This window comes from Columba livia, chromosome 15, assembly GCF_036013475.1.
Source record: "Columba livia isolate bColLiv1 breed racing homer chromosome 15, bColLiv1.pat.W.v2, whole genome shotgun sequence".
NCBI lineage: Eukaryota > Metazoa > Chordata > Aves > Columbiformes > Columbidae > Columba > Columba livia.
The window spans coordinates 7143799-7157453 of NC_088616.1; the positions used below are offsets into that span (position 1 = coordinate 7143799).

Genomic DNA, 13655 nt, shown 5'->3' on the forward strand with positions numbered 1-13655 from the left:
AAATGCCTCCCCCACAGCACCTGTTCTGTGGACAGACAGACACTCCCCACAAACAGCCAGTGCCTAGGAGCTGTTCAGGCACCTGCAGCAGCGCAGCCGGCTCCTCCCTGGGCCCCTGGGTGCAGGAGCCGTTTTGGTGTGACCCAGCAGCACAAGCTGACTGCCGTGTTGCAGTGGTGCGGCACCCTGAGCCAGCCCTCACCCCACCAGCCCCCTGCGCCCGCAGCAGCCCGGGCGCTGGCAGGGGCCGGCAAGGAGCAGAGCCCTGAGGCAGGGGGACTGACAGCTCCTGGTCACCACGGGCTTCGTGCTGGCGGTCAAGAATGATCCTGACTGCGAGGCGTTCAGCAAAGCCATTTATTCCACTTTCCTGCTCCCACAGATCTCCAGGTAGAACCCCACACAAGCGTTCCCCAGGCCCCAGAGGGAATTCACAGCACGCCACCCCATTGCGCCAAAACCCGAGTGGGAGCCTGGCCATGCTGGTGGAGGGCAGCCCTTCCCCCAGCGCTGGCAGAGGTGCCTTGTCCCTCAGCTGCGTCCGCTGCAAACACAGCCGCGTCCAAGTCAACACGGGGCATTTAAAAAATAAGACGTTTTTGTTCCTTAAAAATGAAACGGGGACCTGACAGCAGCAGCACGTCCCTGAAATCAAAGCATAATTCTAAGGCTTCAGCGCCCTCACAAAAGCACATGAACTCTCTGCCGGGGTCTGTGCAAGTTGATCTGGGAAGCTCGCTAGTTTAATGGCCATAAAAATACATAAGCTGTCCCTTACTTCAGACAAACCCAAACCCTCCCAGCTGGGCAGTGGAATCACATGGGCAACAACTGCAGCCAGCGATGGGTTGGAAAGTTAGAAGAAAGTCTCTAGTCTCACCCACTTTTAATCGAGTGCAAACACGGTGGTGTCACTCCATGGGCACAGCCACCGGCTGCTCCAGCACAGCCTCTGCCCCCAGCCCCACCGGCTGCTCCAGCACGGCCCCGCTCTCCAGCCCAGCCACCGCCTGCTCCGCTGCCTGCACAGCTGCCTGGTCCTCTGCTCTGTCTGCAAATTCGTTGCCTGTTTTAGCGGTCACCATCAGCTCGTTTGCGTGCTTAGCGGCATGCAGGTTCCCTCCTGCCTGGTCGATGGCCGGCTTCTTCGGCTTCTGTGTGGCAGCCACCGCCTCGGCCAGCTTCTCCTCCGGCACCATGTTCAAGATCTTCAGGGCAAAGAGCAGCTGGAATTTGGCGGTTCCAACAAAGGAGTTGGCCAGGAAGTTGGGCAAACCACCCATGCGGTCCTTCTGGGTGTAGAGGGGAACACGGACCATGCCCATCACCTGCAACACAGCATGCAGTGCAGCTCAGCAGAGCCCGCGGCAGCACCGGACCCCCCACCCCCCTCTCTCCCTCACACCCTCACCCCAGCTCCCCGACAGCCCAGGCCCGCCATGCCCCGGCTGCCAGATCCCGCCCGTCCCTCCCACACCGACCCCTGCCCTCACCTCCTGTCCCCAGCCCAGCTGAAGCCCCTACCCGCCCTTCCCAACCCCACCGGGCTCTGCTCTCCCTGCCCAGCCCAGCCCTGGCTCTGTTCCCCCTCCTGCCCCTTCAGGGGGATCCCGCTGCCCCAGGCCACTACGGGGAGCCCCACTTCCCCCTCCACACCCTGCCTGGGGACACCACTGCTCACCCATGTGTCCCCCTCAATCACGCCACAACCTAGGGCCGACTTGTGCCGTTCACACAGCTGCCGAATCCCACCGAGCGCCTTGCAGGCGCCAGGGGAGGCCCTGGCTCTCACGCTCTACCCCAGGGCATCAGCCAGACCCAGCTCCCCGGGAAGAAGGCTGCGCCTGCGCGGCCTCCGTGCCAGCCAGGGACAACTGGGGTTAGAGCAACACGTCACCACGCCGAGGGTCACGACTCCAGTCCGGGTGACCCAACCCAGAGCGGGGGGAGATGCCCACCAGATGCGAGACGGACCTGGACCTCACCCGTGTCCTGAGGCTGAGCGGGTAGCTGGGGCTCTTCCCTACGTGGCCGGTCACTGGGAAAGGCCAGAGCTCGAGCTACACTCTGCAGCCTGAGGCACGACCTCAGCCAACAGCCAAACCTCCTAATGCTGGCGCTACACGGCGGTGCACGGCACTCGCCGACAGCAGCTCTACATGCGGTGCATTCCCCCGCTGGGCTGCGAGAGACGGCCGCCCAGCAGACCTAGGAGGGAAGCTGCGTCTTCCCTGGGCTAACGCTCAGAGCTCTACACGCCCCCTCCCTGGATGTCCCACCTCCAGCCCGTGGTCTCGGGAATGCACCGCGCTGATCTCGATGGTATGCAGCTCCTCCAGGGTCAGCTGCCTGGCGTAGAAGTGTGCCACCACGCGATGTGGCCCCTCTGTCAGGTGCGAGCACAGATAGTCAGCTTCCGTCAGGCGCACACAGCCCAAACCCAAGCCCAGCACCCGATTCAGACCGTCCTCCAGGGACCAGTAACGGCGATCCACGAACCCCCCGGGAAAGCCCAGCAGTCCGTCAAATCGCATCTGCATCTGCAATAGAGGCGCATGGTGTTAATGGGGCACGGCGGAGCCCCGGGGGGCGAGGGGAGGAGCGGGCGCGCCGGCCCGACGGGGCCTCTGCGGAGGCGGAGCAGCGCGGGGAGCCCGCCCGGCCGCTCCTTCCAGCTCCAGCGCATCCAGGACCGTCCACCGACACCGCCTCCGGGAGTCGCCGCGGCCCGTGGCCGGGGAGCCGAGGCGGACCCGCCACGGCACGGCCGCACAGGCGGGGGGCCCGGGGGCTTCCCCCCGAGTCGCTCCCGCCGCCGGCCCGGCCCGGCCCGGCCTGCCGCTACCGCCCTGCACAGACCCGACAGACCCGCCCGCCCTCAGCCCGCCGCCCCCGTGCCCGCGGCCCGACCCAGCCCGAGGCCCCGCCCCGCCCGGTCCCGGTCCCGGAGTCCCCGTCCCCCCGCCCGCCCCCTCACCAGCACGGCGTAGCGCAGCGGGATGCGGCCGAACAGCATGCCCGGGTTGGGCGCGTACAGCATGGCGTGGCACGAGTGGCTCCAGCCCGGGCCCAGCCGCATCGCCTCGTACCGCGTCAGCGGCTTCAGCTCGGGCACGCCCGGCACCCCCAGCGTCGGCAGCGGCGGCAGCGTCCCCGCGCCCGCCGGCAGCGCGCCCATGGCCGCCATCGCCCCCATGGCCGCCATCGCCTCGCCGCCCGCCCCGGGAGCCCGCTCTGCGCACGCGCGGCTGCGGCGGCGACGAAGGGGCGGCACCGGCCGCAGCAAGAGCCAGTGGCGGCCCGCCGCGCGCCGCGGGGCCAATGGGCGCTCGGCCGGGGCGGCCAGTGGCGGAGAGCAGCCAATGGAAGCCGGCGCTGCTGCCCGCGTCGTGCGCCATATTAGGCAACCGCCGCACTATGGCTGGCGGCCCCCGCCACCAATGAGATCAAAGCTGGCGCCGAAAAGCACGCCGGGAAGGAGGCGGACGATGGCGGCCCCGCCCCTCAGCTCCCTAGCTCCGCCCGCGACCCCCGCCCGCATCCCCAGCCCCGCCGAACTGGATTCCGCCCCCCCAACAAAGCGCGAACTCGCGTGGCTGCTCCACGGGTTTATTACTACAAACATCGAGGGGGGGTCGCCCAGGGACCCGCCGCAGAAGCAGAACAAGGCACACGGCGTGGGCAGCGCCGGGCTCCGCGGGGGGAGTGCGGGGGTCAGCCCTCTCCCACCCCAAACGGGCATCCCGAACGGGGTGGGACGGAGCTGAGCCCCACGCAGAACCCTGCATCCCGGCAAAGCTCACCCCAGCACCCCGCGGAGCTGCCAGGGCAGGCAGGGGCTCACAGCTATGTACAGGGGCAGTGACAGCAAAGGGCTGTGCTGGCTGTGTACAAAATATACATCGGTAGTGTCTGTCCTTCATCTGCTGATTTTAACCCCCAAACCCCCCTCCCACATAAAAACACGACGCCAGCCCCTACCCACCGCTAGCAGGAAACATGCACGTCTTTTTAAAAAGCCGGGCTGTGCCACAACCACGCCGGTGCGATACGCCACGCCGTATCCCCGGGGCGGTGAGCGCGGGCCAGCCCCGCTGCGGGGGACAGGCTGTGCTGGGGGTCTGGGGTCCGGTGGCAGGGAGGTCCGGCCCCGCTCACGAGAGGCTCTGCTCATCTTCCAGGTGAAGACGCGTCTGCTCGAAGAGAAGAGGCTGCGTGGGGCTGCCGGTGCCACGGCTGGGGAGCATCTTGGTGAAGTCGGATGAGCCTGAGTGAGGAGAAGGAGGTTCAGCTCAAATAATGCCGGTTCTGGGTCAGACCAACAGCGCAGGCAGGAGCCCATCACCCCGCCCCCCCCCTACCCTGCCCTGAGCACAGGAGACAGGGCTGCAGCCCACGAGCTCCATCCTCTCTGCCCCGCTAAGATCCAGATTCAGCAAGCGCCAGGGGTGGGACACAGGACACAAAGGGGACACACTGTCTGTCACCAGCCTGGGAAAAGCCAGCGTGGCCCTGGCTGTTCACAGTGCCCACCAGACAGCAGAGCTCTCACCCCGGAGCCCAGAGCCGGGGGCGGGTTGGGGATTGCTGCCCTGCCTGGGGTCCTGGCACTCGGGGACAGCGCAGACCCTGGGGGCGCAGGGATGCTGGTGCCAGGAATGGGAACAGCCAGGACAGGGCTGGCAGCGCAGGCTGGTTGGTTTGCTGCCCCCTCCTGCCCTGCCCCCATGGACAAGATCAGTTCTATCCCTGTCCGTGCCTGGTTGTCCCCTTCCCAGGAGGGGTCCTGCTGCCCCACACCGCAGCGATGCGCAAGAAGAACAAGAAGACGTACCAGCTTACTCCTCTATACCAATAGAGCAGGAATCAGGACCCAGTGCTGCCCAAGACAGGAGGGAGGAAGGCAGACAGAGAGGGAAGGAGACATTAGAGAGGCACTCAGAGCAAACTGCTGCTCTACGGAAGAAAACAGGCTGCAACAACAACACAACAGTTGGGGTGAGGCCAGCAAAGCACAGCACCCCACAGCCCTCCCCGCCGTGACACCGCCCTACGGCAGAGGTGTGCCCGCTGCCCCCTGCGCTAGCCCGGTCTCCCAGAAGCTGCCCCAGCCTGTTTCCCTCCCTCGGCCAAAGGCAGGAGTGCAGTTTGGGGACAGACACAGGAGGTCCCTGTTACATAAATGCTGCCACTGAGTGGCCACAGCCCAGAGAGGAGAAAGGAGGGGAAGAACAGAGACAAAAGGGTGAGGGAGGAGGAAGGAGAAGTGGGGACAAGTTACCTCTGCATTAGCCCCCTTGCCTGCAGCTCACTCTGCCCACAAGCAGAACGGGAGCCCATGCTCCAGGCAGATGTGTTCCTGTCCCATCCCAAGGCTGCAGCTCATCACCCCATTTTGGCGGGCTGCCCGTGGTCAGGCTCACAGTCCACAACCCCCCCAGGCCCCTCGGTGCCTTGAACCTGAGCCACGAGCAGGCAGGTTGGCCCTGTGTCTCTGACCCCAACGGCGTGGCCATTACCTGGCAGGTAGACGTCTACCGGGGGTTCACTCTCCGACTGCGTCAGGCTCCTGTGCTCGCTGCAGCTGCCATCCTGCAGGATGTCTTCAACAGAGGGCAGGTGGCTACCTGGAACCAGCCGAGAATGCAGCCCCTCAGTGCCCAGAGCAGCTCCGCAGGGGCAGAGGCCATGAGAACAGGCTGAGATCTTCAACGTGAGGAAGCTCCCCGGCCCCCCCATCCCCACAGAGGTCTCAGGAGAGCCGGTCAGACTGGCCTGGGTCACTGTCAAAGGGCCAGCTCTGCTCACACGCAGCCTCACACCTCAAAACACAACCAGCACTCCCCTCCCACCCTGTCCTCCTGCCCTCTGGATACTGACTGAGCACCAGACAACCGCCCCAAAGACACATGGTACATCCTGCACACCCGGTACTGCAGCCATGGTCTCACCAGGATCACGCTGGTGCATGCAGCCATCCGCCCCCTCAGCCGTGTGAGGAGACCGTGCATGGCACGGACAGCTCTGCTTGTGCAGAGCTTACAGCAAATAGAGATGCTCGGCAAATAAACCTGTGGATTTTACTGCCCCACTTCCAAGGAGAGATCCTGGCACCTTTGGAAAAGCACAGCAGCTCAGAGGTGCATTTCAGGGGCTGGATGTTTCTGGACACGCACATCTGTCCCCCAACTATCCCCTTCCCACCAAGTCAAGGTCTGGTTGCCCCACAGCCAAGTGCACACTTACCCTGCTGCAGGGATGAGTCCTCCTCAATCTCTTCCCCTGCCACACTCTGTGAGGAAAGCACAAGTTAGTTCTGCAGGCTGGAGGCCCTTGCTGCACTTGTCTCCTGCCCTGTCTCTCTCGAGTGCCACGCTCAGGAGCAGGACTCACTTCCCACAGGGAGCACAGGGCCACCCATCAGCGCTGCGGCACCACAGGCCGCGATGGAGGGGTTTCACAGGCTGGAAACCCAGCAAGGCCCAGCTTCTACCCCTGCCCCAAACACTGCTGGGCTCCCCCAGGAAGCTGGGGGAAGCTCAGCTCTGACAGGGCTGAAGGCCAACAGGCTTTCCAACCCCACAGCTCCCAAAGATGTGTTTGGGGCACAGGGAGCGGCTGCGTCCTTCCCCATGAAGCCCTGTGGGTAAATGAAGGCAGCCAAGACCTGGCTCCAGGCTTCTCGTGCCAAGCAGCTCATCTTTACCCTGTCACTGAGGGAGCAATGGCCCTTCTCAAGGCACTTCCCGTGTCCCAGAAGCCACCCCCCCAGAAGAGCTCTGGCTCAGAGCAGCTCCCCAGCAGACCACAGACTTACTTCTGGAGAGCTGGTCTCTCTCAGGACCAGCTCACCACCGCTCAGTGCCGGCTGCAAGTCGGAATCCTCGGAGAGCTTCTCTTCATCCTCCTCGTGGATTGGGGACGAGGGAGACCGTAGTGTGCTGCGGCAAGAGAAACTCCATTTGTAAGGAGCCATAGTGCTGCCAGCACCATGGGCTCTGGTGGGTTTGGTGGCAGCAGCTCAGGTTGTCACCACTCCTGCTCTGTCCCTCCACCAGCAGCATGAGCCAAGTCGCATGAGCAGAAGCTCCAACTGTTCAGCTAAATTCACCAGGGCCTTCTAGTATCAGCCCCAGGGAGAAGAGCAGCAGCAGTTCTGTGGCAGAGCCCAGCAGTGCAGAGCTCCAGCACAGGAACACGACTCGGACAAATCTGCCTTCACATGGAAAGCAAGAGGCCCTGGTTCCACACTGCCCCTCTCACCTTCAGGGGCTCCCTTCCCAGAGGAAATTCGGAATGGAGGACAGTGAGGAGTGCCAGGAACAAACCCAGTCTGACCCTACCAGTGTGGCCCCACAAGGGACGCGTGAAGGTCACCTGCAGTGGGCTGCCCACTCCACAGCATCCACGCCTACACCCTCCATCATGATGCCAATAAAGCAGGCTCCAGATAACTATGAAAGGATCTCACTCAGCATTTTGTGCTCCTAAATCCAGGTCACTTCTCTCCCCACTCTTCTGTTCCCAGGGAACTCCATAGAAAGCTGAAATCCAACGAAGTTTGGATGTCAAATGCAAATGGAGAGACTAACTGCACTGGAACTGAGACATTTCTATCCAAACTCTGGATTAAATCTCCTTGTTAACAATCCTCTTCCTTTTGGTGACAAAGCTACCTCTTAACAGACATAAGCTTGTCACCTGGGGCTGAACACAGAGGTGGTATCCCAAGTCTCTCACTGGCATTAGTACTTGGTGGCCCCCTAAAATTCTGCATTAGCTGTGGTACCAGTGATGGGACCAGCCAGAGCCAGAGCCTGAGCCCTCTCCTGGCTTGCAAGAGGCATGGACCCCTCCATCCCCATGCTGACCTATCTGGAGATTTGCTCCGCTTGCTCTTCTGGTGGCTGCTCTCCACAGCTCTGTCCATCCCCGCAAGCGGTCGGCCAGCAGGCAGCATCCCATCCACCACGCCAGAGTAGCTGATTTCGTCATACAGAGGAGCTGACGGGATGGTGGGGGAAACAGAGCGAAGGCCGTTCAGTGCTTCCAGCAAGGAAATGGGCTCATAGCCTGGAGGGATGTTGTCAGAGCTCTGTGGGTGAGAAAGCGAGGGGCACATTAAGAAACCCTCAGCAGGCTGGAAGCCCCTATAGAAAGGGGAGGCCCCACACCCTCCACACTGCACTCCCCACAGCCACCTCTCCAGAGACCCTCCACCTCTCTCCCCTGCAGCAGCCATTTGTTCCCTTTGGGCTGTAATGCTGATGATGCTTTGGGCAAGTTTCCAGAGCAATGAGACTGGGCATCTCAGCACGTTGGACCATGGCTGGGCACACCCCTTGCCATATATTCAAGAGCGGTACCAGGAGGGTGAGAAAGCAGGTTCCTAAAAAAAACGCCATAAAATAAGTTTGGACTTTTTCTCCTAAAAGTTCTTCCAAGGGTTCAGAAACCCTTCCAACTCAAGAAGCACCCCACTTGTGCTTCCCACAGCTCTTTCACAGCACCACCAGTGTCACCAGGAGAGAGTCAAAGGTACGAGGGCTGATCCTTGGAGCCCCCAGCACTTCCACTTCTCCCATGGACTCGGCCCCCTCAGCTGCAAACGCCAGCTCTCTGCACAGTCACCTCTGCTACAGGAAGGAAAGGGATCACAGAACCACTGGCCCTGGAGGGAGGAGGGCATAACTGCACCAATTCCCATCCCCTTGGTAACTCACTAAGCTGCCAGGCAAAAGGACCCTTGTGAAGCCATCAAACCAGCACTGGTTTAACTCCAAATCATCAAGGTCCTGCAGACTCAGAGATAAACAGAGTTTATGCTGCAACCCAGTAGGTCACAGGCAGCTCAACCCAGTCCACTGCAAACAAAAAGGCAAGGCTGCGGCAGCACAGGCTTACACTCAGTTAAGCTGTTTCAGCCCTGCATCTCAGGGAGGTGGTTCTCTTGCACCTAAGGCGGTGTGCTGCTGCTGCGCCTGGCCATCAACTCCTGAAGCTTCTCTGTGCTTCATTCCCCAAACACACAGCTGCGGATGAGCCTGCTCAGCAACCTGTTCCAACACCAGCTGCTAATTTGGGGTGAATTGATTGCTGAACTGATTCACTTGTGGTCACAGAACGAGCTAGATATGATGGGCAAGAAAGAACCAGTGGCACCTGGAGTCAAGCATCAACCCACAGCCCCTAAAGTGCTGGTCTTGTGATGATTCTGAGCTTGCGCTGAAAACCACAGCTGGAGATTGAAAGATCACCAGTCACGGGATGGGTTTGCAGCTGCTGCCACCTGCAGGCGGTGGGGCCTAAAGCCACCTCCACCAAAACACGTCATTGCCAGAGAGCAGCTCAGAGATGGTCCGTTGTGACAGAAAAGTCAGGGAGGCAAAACTCCCTGGGTCGTGTTTGGGATATTTTCTCCTGGCTGTGTAGACCAAGGCTTGAGGGTTCACAGGCTGCTCACTGTGAAGAAAGATCAGGCTCTGTGGCACAGCTCAGGCTGCAGGAGGATTCCTCTGCCAACAGCTGCAACTCCATTTCTGCAAGTCACTGAGCTTCCAAACAAACCTGAGACACTGCTCCCCTCCTGGGACACTCACTGCGACACCACCTGAGAGCTGCTGCAGGAGGCCTGCAGAGGGCCAGGGTCACACCAAGCTTGCAACAGCCTTATCACTTGAACCCGGCCCCAGGTGTTCTTCAGACCGGGCAAGCACAGCAAGTCACACTCCTCACAGGGCACCCAGGCTGGTGTTTGAGCAAAAGAAAACTGCAGCCTCCTCAATACCGATGACAGCCGCAGCCGCATTTGATGGGAGTACACAAAGAAGACAGAGAGACGCTTCATGGCCTGGCAGCCTCCCTCGCCTTTCCCCTCCCCAGCTCCTGGTCCCTCACAATCACTATTCATGCTGTCCCCAGCATGGCATTACAGTTACATGTTCTCACACCAACTCAGAAAGCCCCCAACAAAACAAGCTCCATCCTTCCTCTATCTCTAAAAGCAAACCAGCCCACTGCAGCCAGTGTTCCTGAATGCAAACCCTGCTCCAGCTGTGCCTGTTTGTCCGCCTCTACATCCCAGCACCGGGGTGGAAACCACAAGATGTGCCCACGTCAAACTGCCAAGGGGGTGAGACAAGTGTGAGGAAGCTTTTAGGTGAGCCAAGGAGACAGCAGCCTGCCCACAGTCCTACAAAGACACAAAAACATCTTGGCCAGGTACTATAAAGCAGCCAGGCTCAGAACCTGTGGAAGTCCCTGCAAGTCAGCATCAGACCCCCGTGGCAAGCTGCTTCCACCTTGCTCATTCCTCCGCAGGCAAACCAGGGAGGTCAGTGACCATCCGTGCAGGGTGTGAGCGTTTCATCGCTACCACGGAGGCGGGACGGAGAGTGTCGCAGCCTGTACAGGGGCACAAGCCAAACCCAGCGTGGTAGCAAGCCCTTGTGCGTGTAACACGTCCACGTGCTGGTGACAGTGCTGGCAAAGAATTGCCGTAGGAGCCAAACACAACCACGTCCACTTACTGTTTCCTTTCTAGGTTTCCTGCTGGGCAGGGAGACAGTGCTCACCTTAAGAGCTTTAAAGGGACACTGTCAAGAGAAAACCATGTTTTAAAGAAGTTGTTTCTTGAGGTTAGTGACATAAAAAGACACACTGCATCTCCTTACCTCACTGCAAGTGACAGCACCTGCTTCCTCTACATACACTCAGCTTCACGACCCTCAGGGTTTCTCCCCTGCCCTGTTTCTTAGCCCAAATTGAAGGCAGCAGAGCTACAGTGCTGCAGAGGACAGATGGATAAAACCAGTTTTTTTCTGTGACAATCTCTTTCTGTTCCCATGAAAGCCAGTAAGGTGATCTAGATGCAGATCCCCCTCTCCTCACTCTGATCTCACGAGTCTTGCCAGAGCCAGCTGTGCAGCAGCACTGCTCAGGCAATGAGCCGCTGCCCTCACCACACCAAGGATGAGTGACTGGGCCCCGGTGCCATCAGCACCACACTTTCCATCCCATGCTCCCCGAGCTGCCCGCTGAGACCTTGCCACTCAGGGAGGCTGTCACAAAGAGGCCTTTCTGCCACCGTGCTGGGAACCCCAGTGCCAACAGCATTTCATCAGAGCGTGCTGACATACAGATGTGTGTGCAAGTCAAACCGTAACCTTCTCCCACTTTCCTGTCATGCTCAAATTTTGCCACTTCTATGCTGGGACAGGCCCTGAGAAACCTTCTCACACTAAGGTTTCTGTGGATTTGTTTCTACCAAAAGACAGGAGGGCCCTTGGCTAAAACCAGTCCACAAGAGGAGAGATCCTGGCTGTCTAGCAGGGTTGACAAGAGAGGCGGCACAGCTCAGCAAGACCCCGCTCCAAGGCCTGACCACACCTCCTGAGGTCCCATGGACACCAGCCACCAGGATGAGCACCTTGTGCAAGCACAAGCTGCCTGCTCAGGCTGAGACCAGCACTCAGGCTTTGTACACGGGGCTGCGAGGTACTTACAGAGTGCTCGTCATGGTCAACGCTCTGTGCCAAGACGGGGCTGAACGACACCGGTGACAGAGCTCCCGGCTTCTTCCTCACAGCCCGGATCTGCAGCAGGGCGCGGAAGGCTAGGAGAGAACAGCAGGCAGGTGACCGCACGGCCCAGCAGGACCAGGCCATGCCAGATGTGTGCCGGAGCAGCTCAGCTCACCACAGACACACCATCAGCACGGGGGAGCAGGACCACATAGCACACCAACGCCAAGTGCCATGGTCTGGCTTCTAGTTGGTCTGTCTACACTGGGGAGAGATTTGCTGGCCAAAAAACTCTGCATACACACAGCCCTTCCAGAGAACAGGCGCTGCATGTGTTTCACGCAGAGGTGTTTCAGGTCTGATACTGTATGACATACTACTAAAAAAAATGAGCTTGGCCTTGGACTGCACACTGAAAGCTACAGAATGGTGAGGGACCTCATGTAAAACCACTTTGGGTTCGTTCAGACCCCATAAGTCTCAGCCCCGGGGTCCAGCTGGTGCTGGAAGCATGACGCCTGCCATCGGCTGCTTTCCCACCAGCCAGCGCTGCGGTGCTGGGAGGAACCCAGCCAGAGGGTTAGCAGCTGAACTCCTGTCTCCAGCACAGCAAACCCTTTGTCCTACCACCACAACAGCTTTGATCTCCATTCCCTGCCCACAGTCCCATTTTCTATCTGCAGATCTTTAATATTGTTAGTTCCTCTGTGCCGAGAGCACATATGAATGAGCCAGACATCTGTTCTGATGCAGCTGTAAGAACTTGCTCGTACACCAGGAAAAGCCCAGGCATTTCCCTAGTTCTTTTTGCACCCAGCTACTCACAAGATCAGCCTAGAACCAGAGGACAGAGGTGCAAATCTATCCTTGCTACTTCTGCAGTCCCCAGAAGCAGATTCCAGGAAGTCTGACATGGGTGCACTTTCCAAACAAATCCAAACTACTCCGCAGCAGCATGCAGATGAGATAATGCTGTTCCTGTGTTTTAAGTTGTGCTACTTATAGGCAAAGCTGTCTGGCACTTCCTCTGATGTGATCTTGCTTTTGGTTACTGCATCTTTGTCAAGTTTGAACTGTTTAGACTTAAATCCTCAGGCCAAACATCTGTCTCAGGCTCTTTTGTCTCTTCCTGAGAGGTATCAATTAGAAACAATCAAATATCTCAGAGACCAAGCACAGGGTAAAACGTATGCCTACTCCAGCAAAAACACAGGCATTCTCTCAAGAGACTCCTGTGCCTCTGTGCTTTTGAGAAAATACACGGAATCCAGCAAGTGTTGCCTGAGCGTCGGAATAGGTATTTAATTTTTTCCATCTTTTGGAAGCCGAGCAATGCAGGGGTTAAGCAGATCCTCCCAACTCTCCTGGCAAAGAAAAGGACTCCAAATTGACCGTTACCTCACCTCTGCCTCCCTAGTGAAGTCAAAGTAAGGTTGTTAGAAGAAAAGTAAATCATGCAGAGTACTTGGACGGCCATCCAGTGGGGCTGGCTGCTTTCTCGGCCAGAGAGTCTCAGGATAAAGGTTCTATGTTACCTACTTTGGGGCATTTTCCACCTTCTTCACCAAAACCCAAGAACTGCCTACATGGCACAGCTCAGACCACCTGCACCTTCAGATTCCATCTCAAGGAGAGGGAAGTGGCCAGGGAGACACGGGATAAAGGGCCATTCTCTCCTTCTTCCCTGCTCGAGGACAGTTATTTTAGGTGCCAGGATCTCCAGATGCCAGGGAGAGCAGCAGCACGTTTGATGCTGAGCCTTGGGGCGGGGTCTGTAAAATCTACGTTCCTTCTTACAGCCTGTACTGATGTAACAGGAGCCTAGGAGGGAGAAAGATGCCCTTGTGTCCTGGGCACATACTCACGCAGCCTGCAGATGGGACAGTTGTTGGCCTGGTAGCGCAGGGTGTCAGCACAGGAATTGCACAGACAGAGGTGTCTGCAGGGCAGGATCAGGGTGTCGCGGAGGTCAGACAGGCAAACCACACACTCGTTGCTGTTGTCGCTGTTCTCGTCATCTGAAGGCTGCAATGAGAGGCAGGACATTGGCATGTGAATGGAAAAGGCCATGCCGAACTGCCACGGGACTTTGGAGCCTGAAGAAATTTCACAACCAACAGGCTGTGAGACTCT

At 59.1% G+C, this 13655-nt stretch overlaps 2 protein-coding genes across 14 annotated transcripts in view; both read right to left on the bottom strand.

Annotated features, from left to right (window-relative positions):
- Positions 1 to 343: 343 nt before the first annotated feature.
- On the bottom strand, positions 344 to 3278 carry NUDT16L1 (nudix hydrolase 16 like 1). 3 transcript variants are annotated; one of them, XM_065030821.1, is made up of 4 exons: positions 2978 to 3250; positions 2465 to 2540; positions 2280 to 2386; positions 344 to 1328 (listed from the first exon to the last, which is right to left on the bottom strand). In XM_065030821.1, the coding sequence occupies exons 1-4, from the start codon at positions 3203 to 3205 to the stop codon at positions 912 to 914; spliced, it is 828 nt and encodes a 275-aa protein (XP_064886893.1). In that variant the 5' UTR covers positions 3206 to 3250; the 3' UTR covers positions 344 to 911. The 3 variants fall into 3 exon arrangements, with proteins under 3 accessions (XP_064886893.1, XP_064886892.1, XP_064886894.1); XM_065030820.1 differs by having other exon boundaries at positions 2280 to 2540; positions 2978 to 3278; XM_065030822.1 differs by lacking the exons at positions 2280 to 2386; positions 2465 to 2540 and having other exon boundaries at positions 2978 to 3251.
- A 317-nt stretch (positions 3279 to 3595) lies between these two features.
- MGRN1 (mahogunin ring finger 1) overlaps positions 3596 to 13655 on the bottom strand; it is a 52019-nt gene continuing 41959 nt past the window's right edge. For 4 of the 11 annotated variants that reach the window (XM_065030813.1, XM_065030817.1, XM_021295804.2 and 1 more), the window contains exons 10-17: positions 13388 to 13547; positions 11505 to 11614; positions 10530 to 10595; positions 7872 to 8095; positions 6818 to 6941; positions 6247 to 6292; positions 5520 to 5627; positions 3596 to 4267 (exon numbers count right to left, since the gene is read on the bottom strand). In XM_065030813.1, coding sequence (XP_064886885.1) covers positions 4155 to 4267; positions 5520 to 5627; positions 6247 to 6292; positions 6818 to 6941; positions 7872 to 8095; positions 10530 to 10595; positions 11505 to 11614; positions 13388 to 13547 — 951 coding nt within the window. In that variant the 3' untranslated portion in view covers positions 3596 to 4154. Of the gene's footprint in view, positions 4268 to 4834; positions 4880 to 5519; positions 5628 to 6246; positions 6293 to 6817; positions 6942 to 7871; positions 8096 to 10529; positions 10596 to 11504; positions 11615 to 13387; positions 13548 to 13655 lie in introns of all 11 variants that reach the window. The other 7 variants (XM_065030815.1, XM_065030819.1, XM_065030811.1 and 4 more) reach the window with 3 other exon arrangements.

Bases quoted from the DNA above. Each gene is read 5' to 3' on its own strand.
- NUDT16L1 (XM_065030820.1), bottom strand. From the start codon at position 3,205: ATGGCGGCCATGGGGGCGATGGCGGCCATGGGCGCGCTGCCGGCGGGC. The intron at 2,541-2,977 runs GTGAGGGGGCGG...CCTCTATTGCAG, and splicing joins CGCTGCGCTACGCCGTGCTG to ATGCAGATGCGATTTGACGG. The intron at 1,329-2,279 runs GTGGGACATCCA...GCTGTGTTGCAG, and splicing joins CCCGAGACCACGGGCTGGAG to GTGATGGGCATGGTCCGTGT.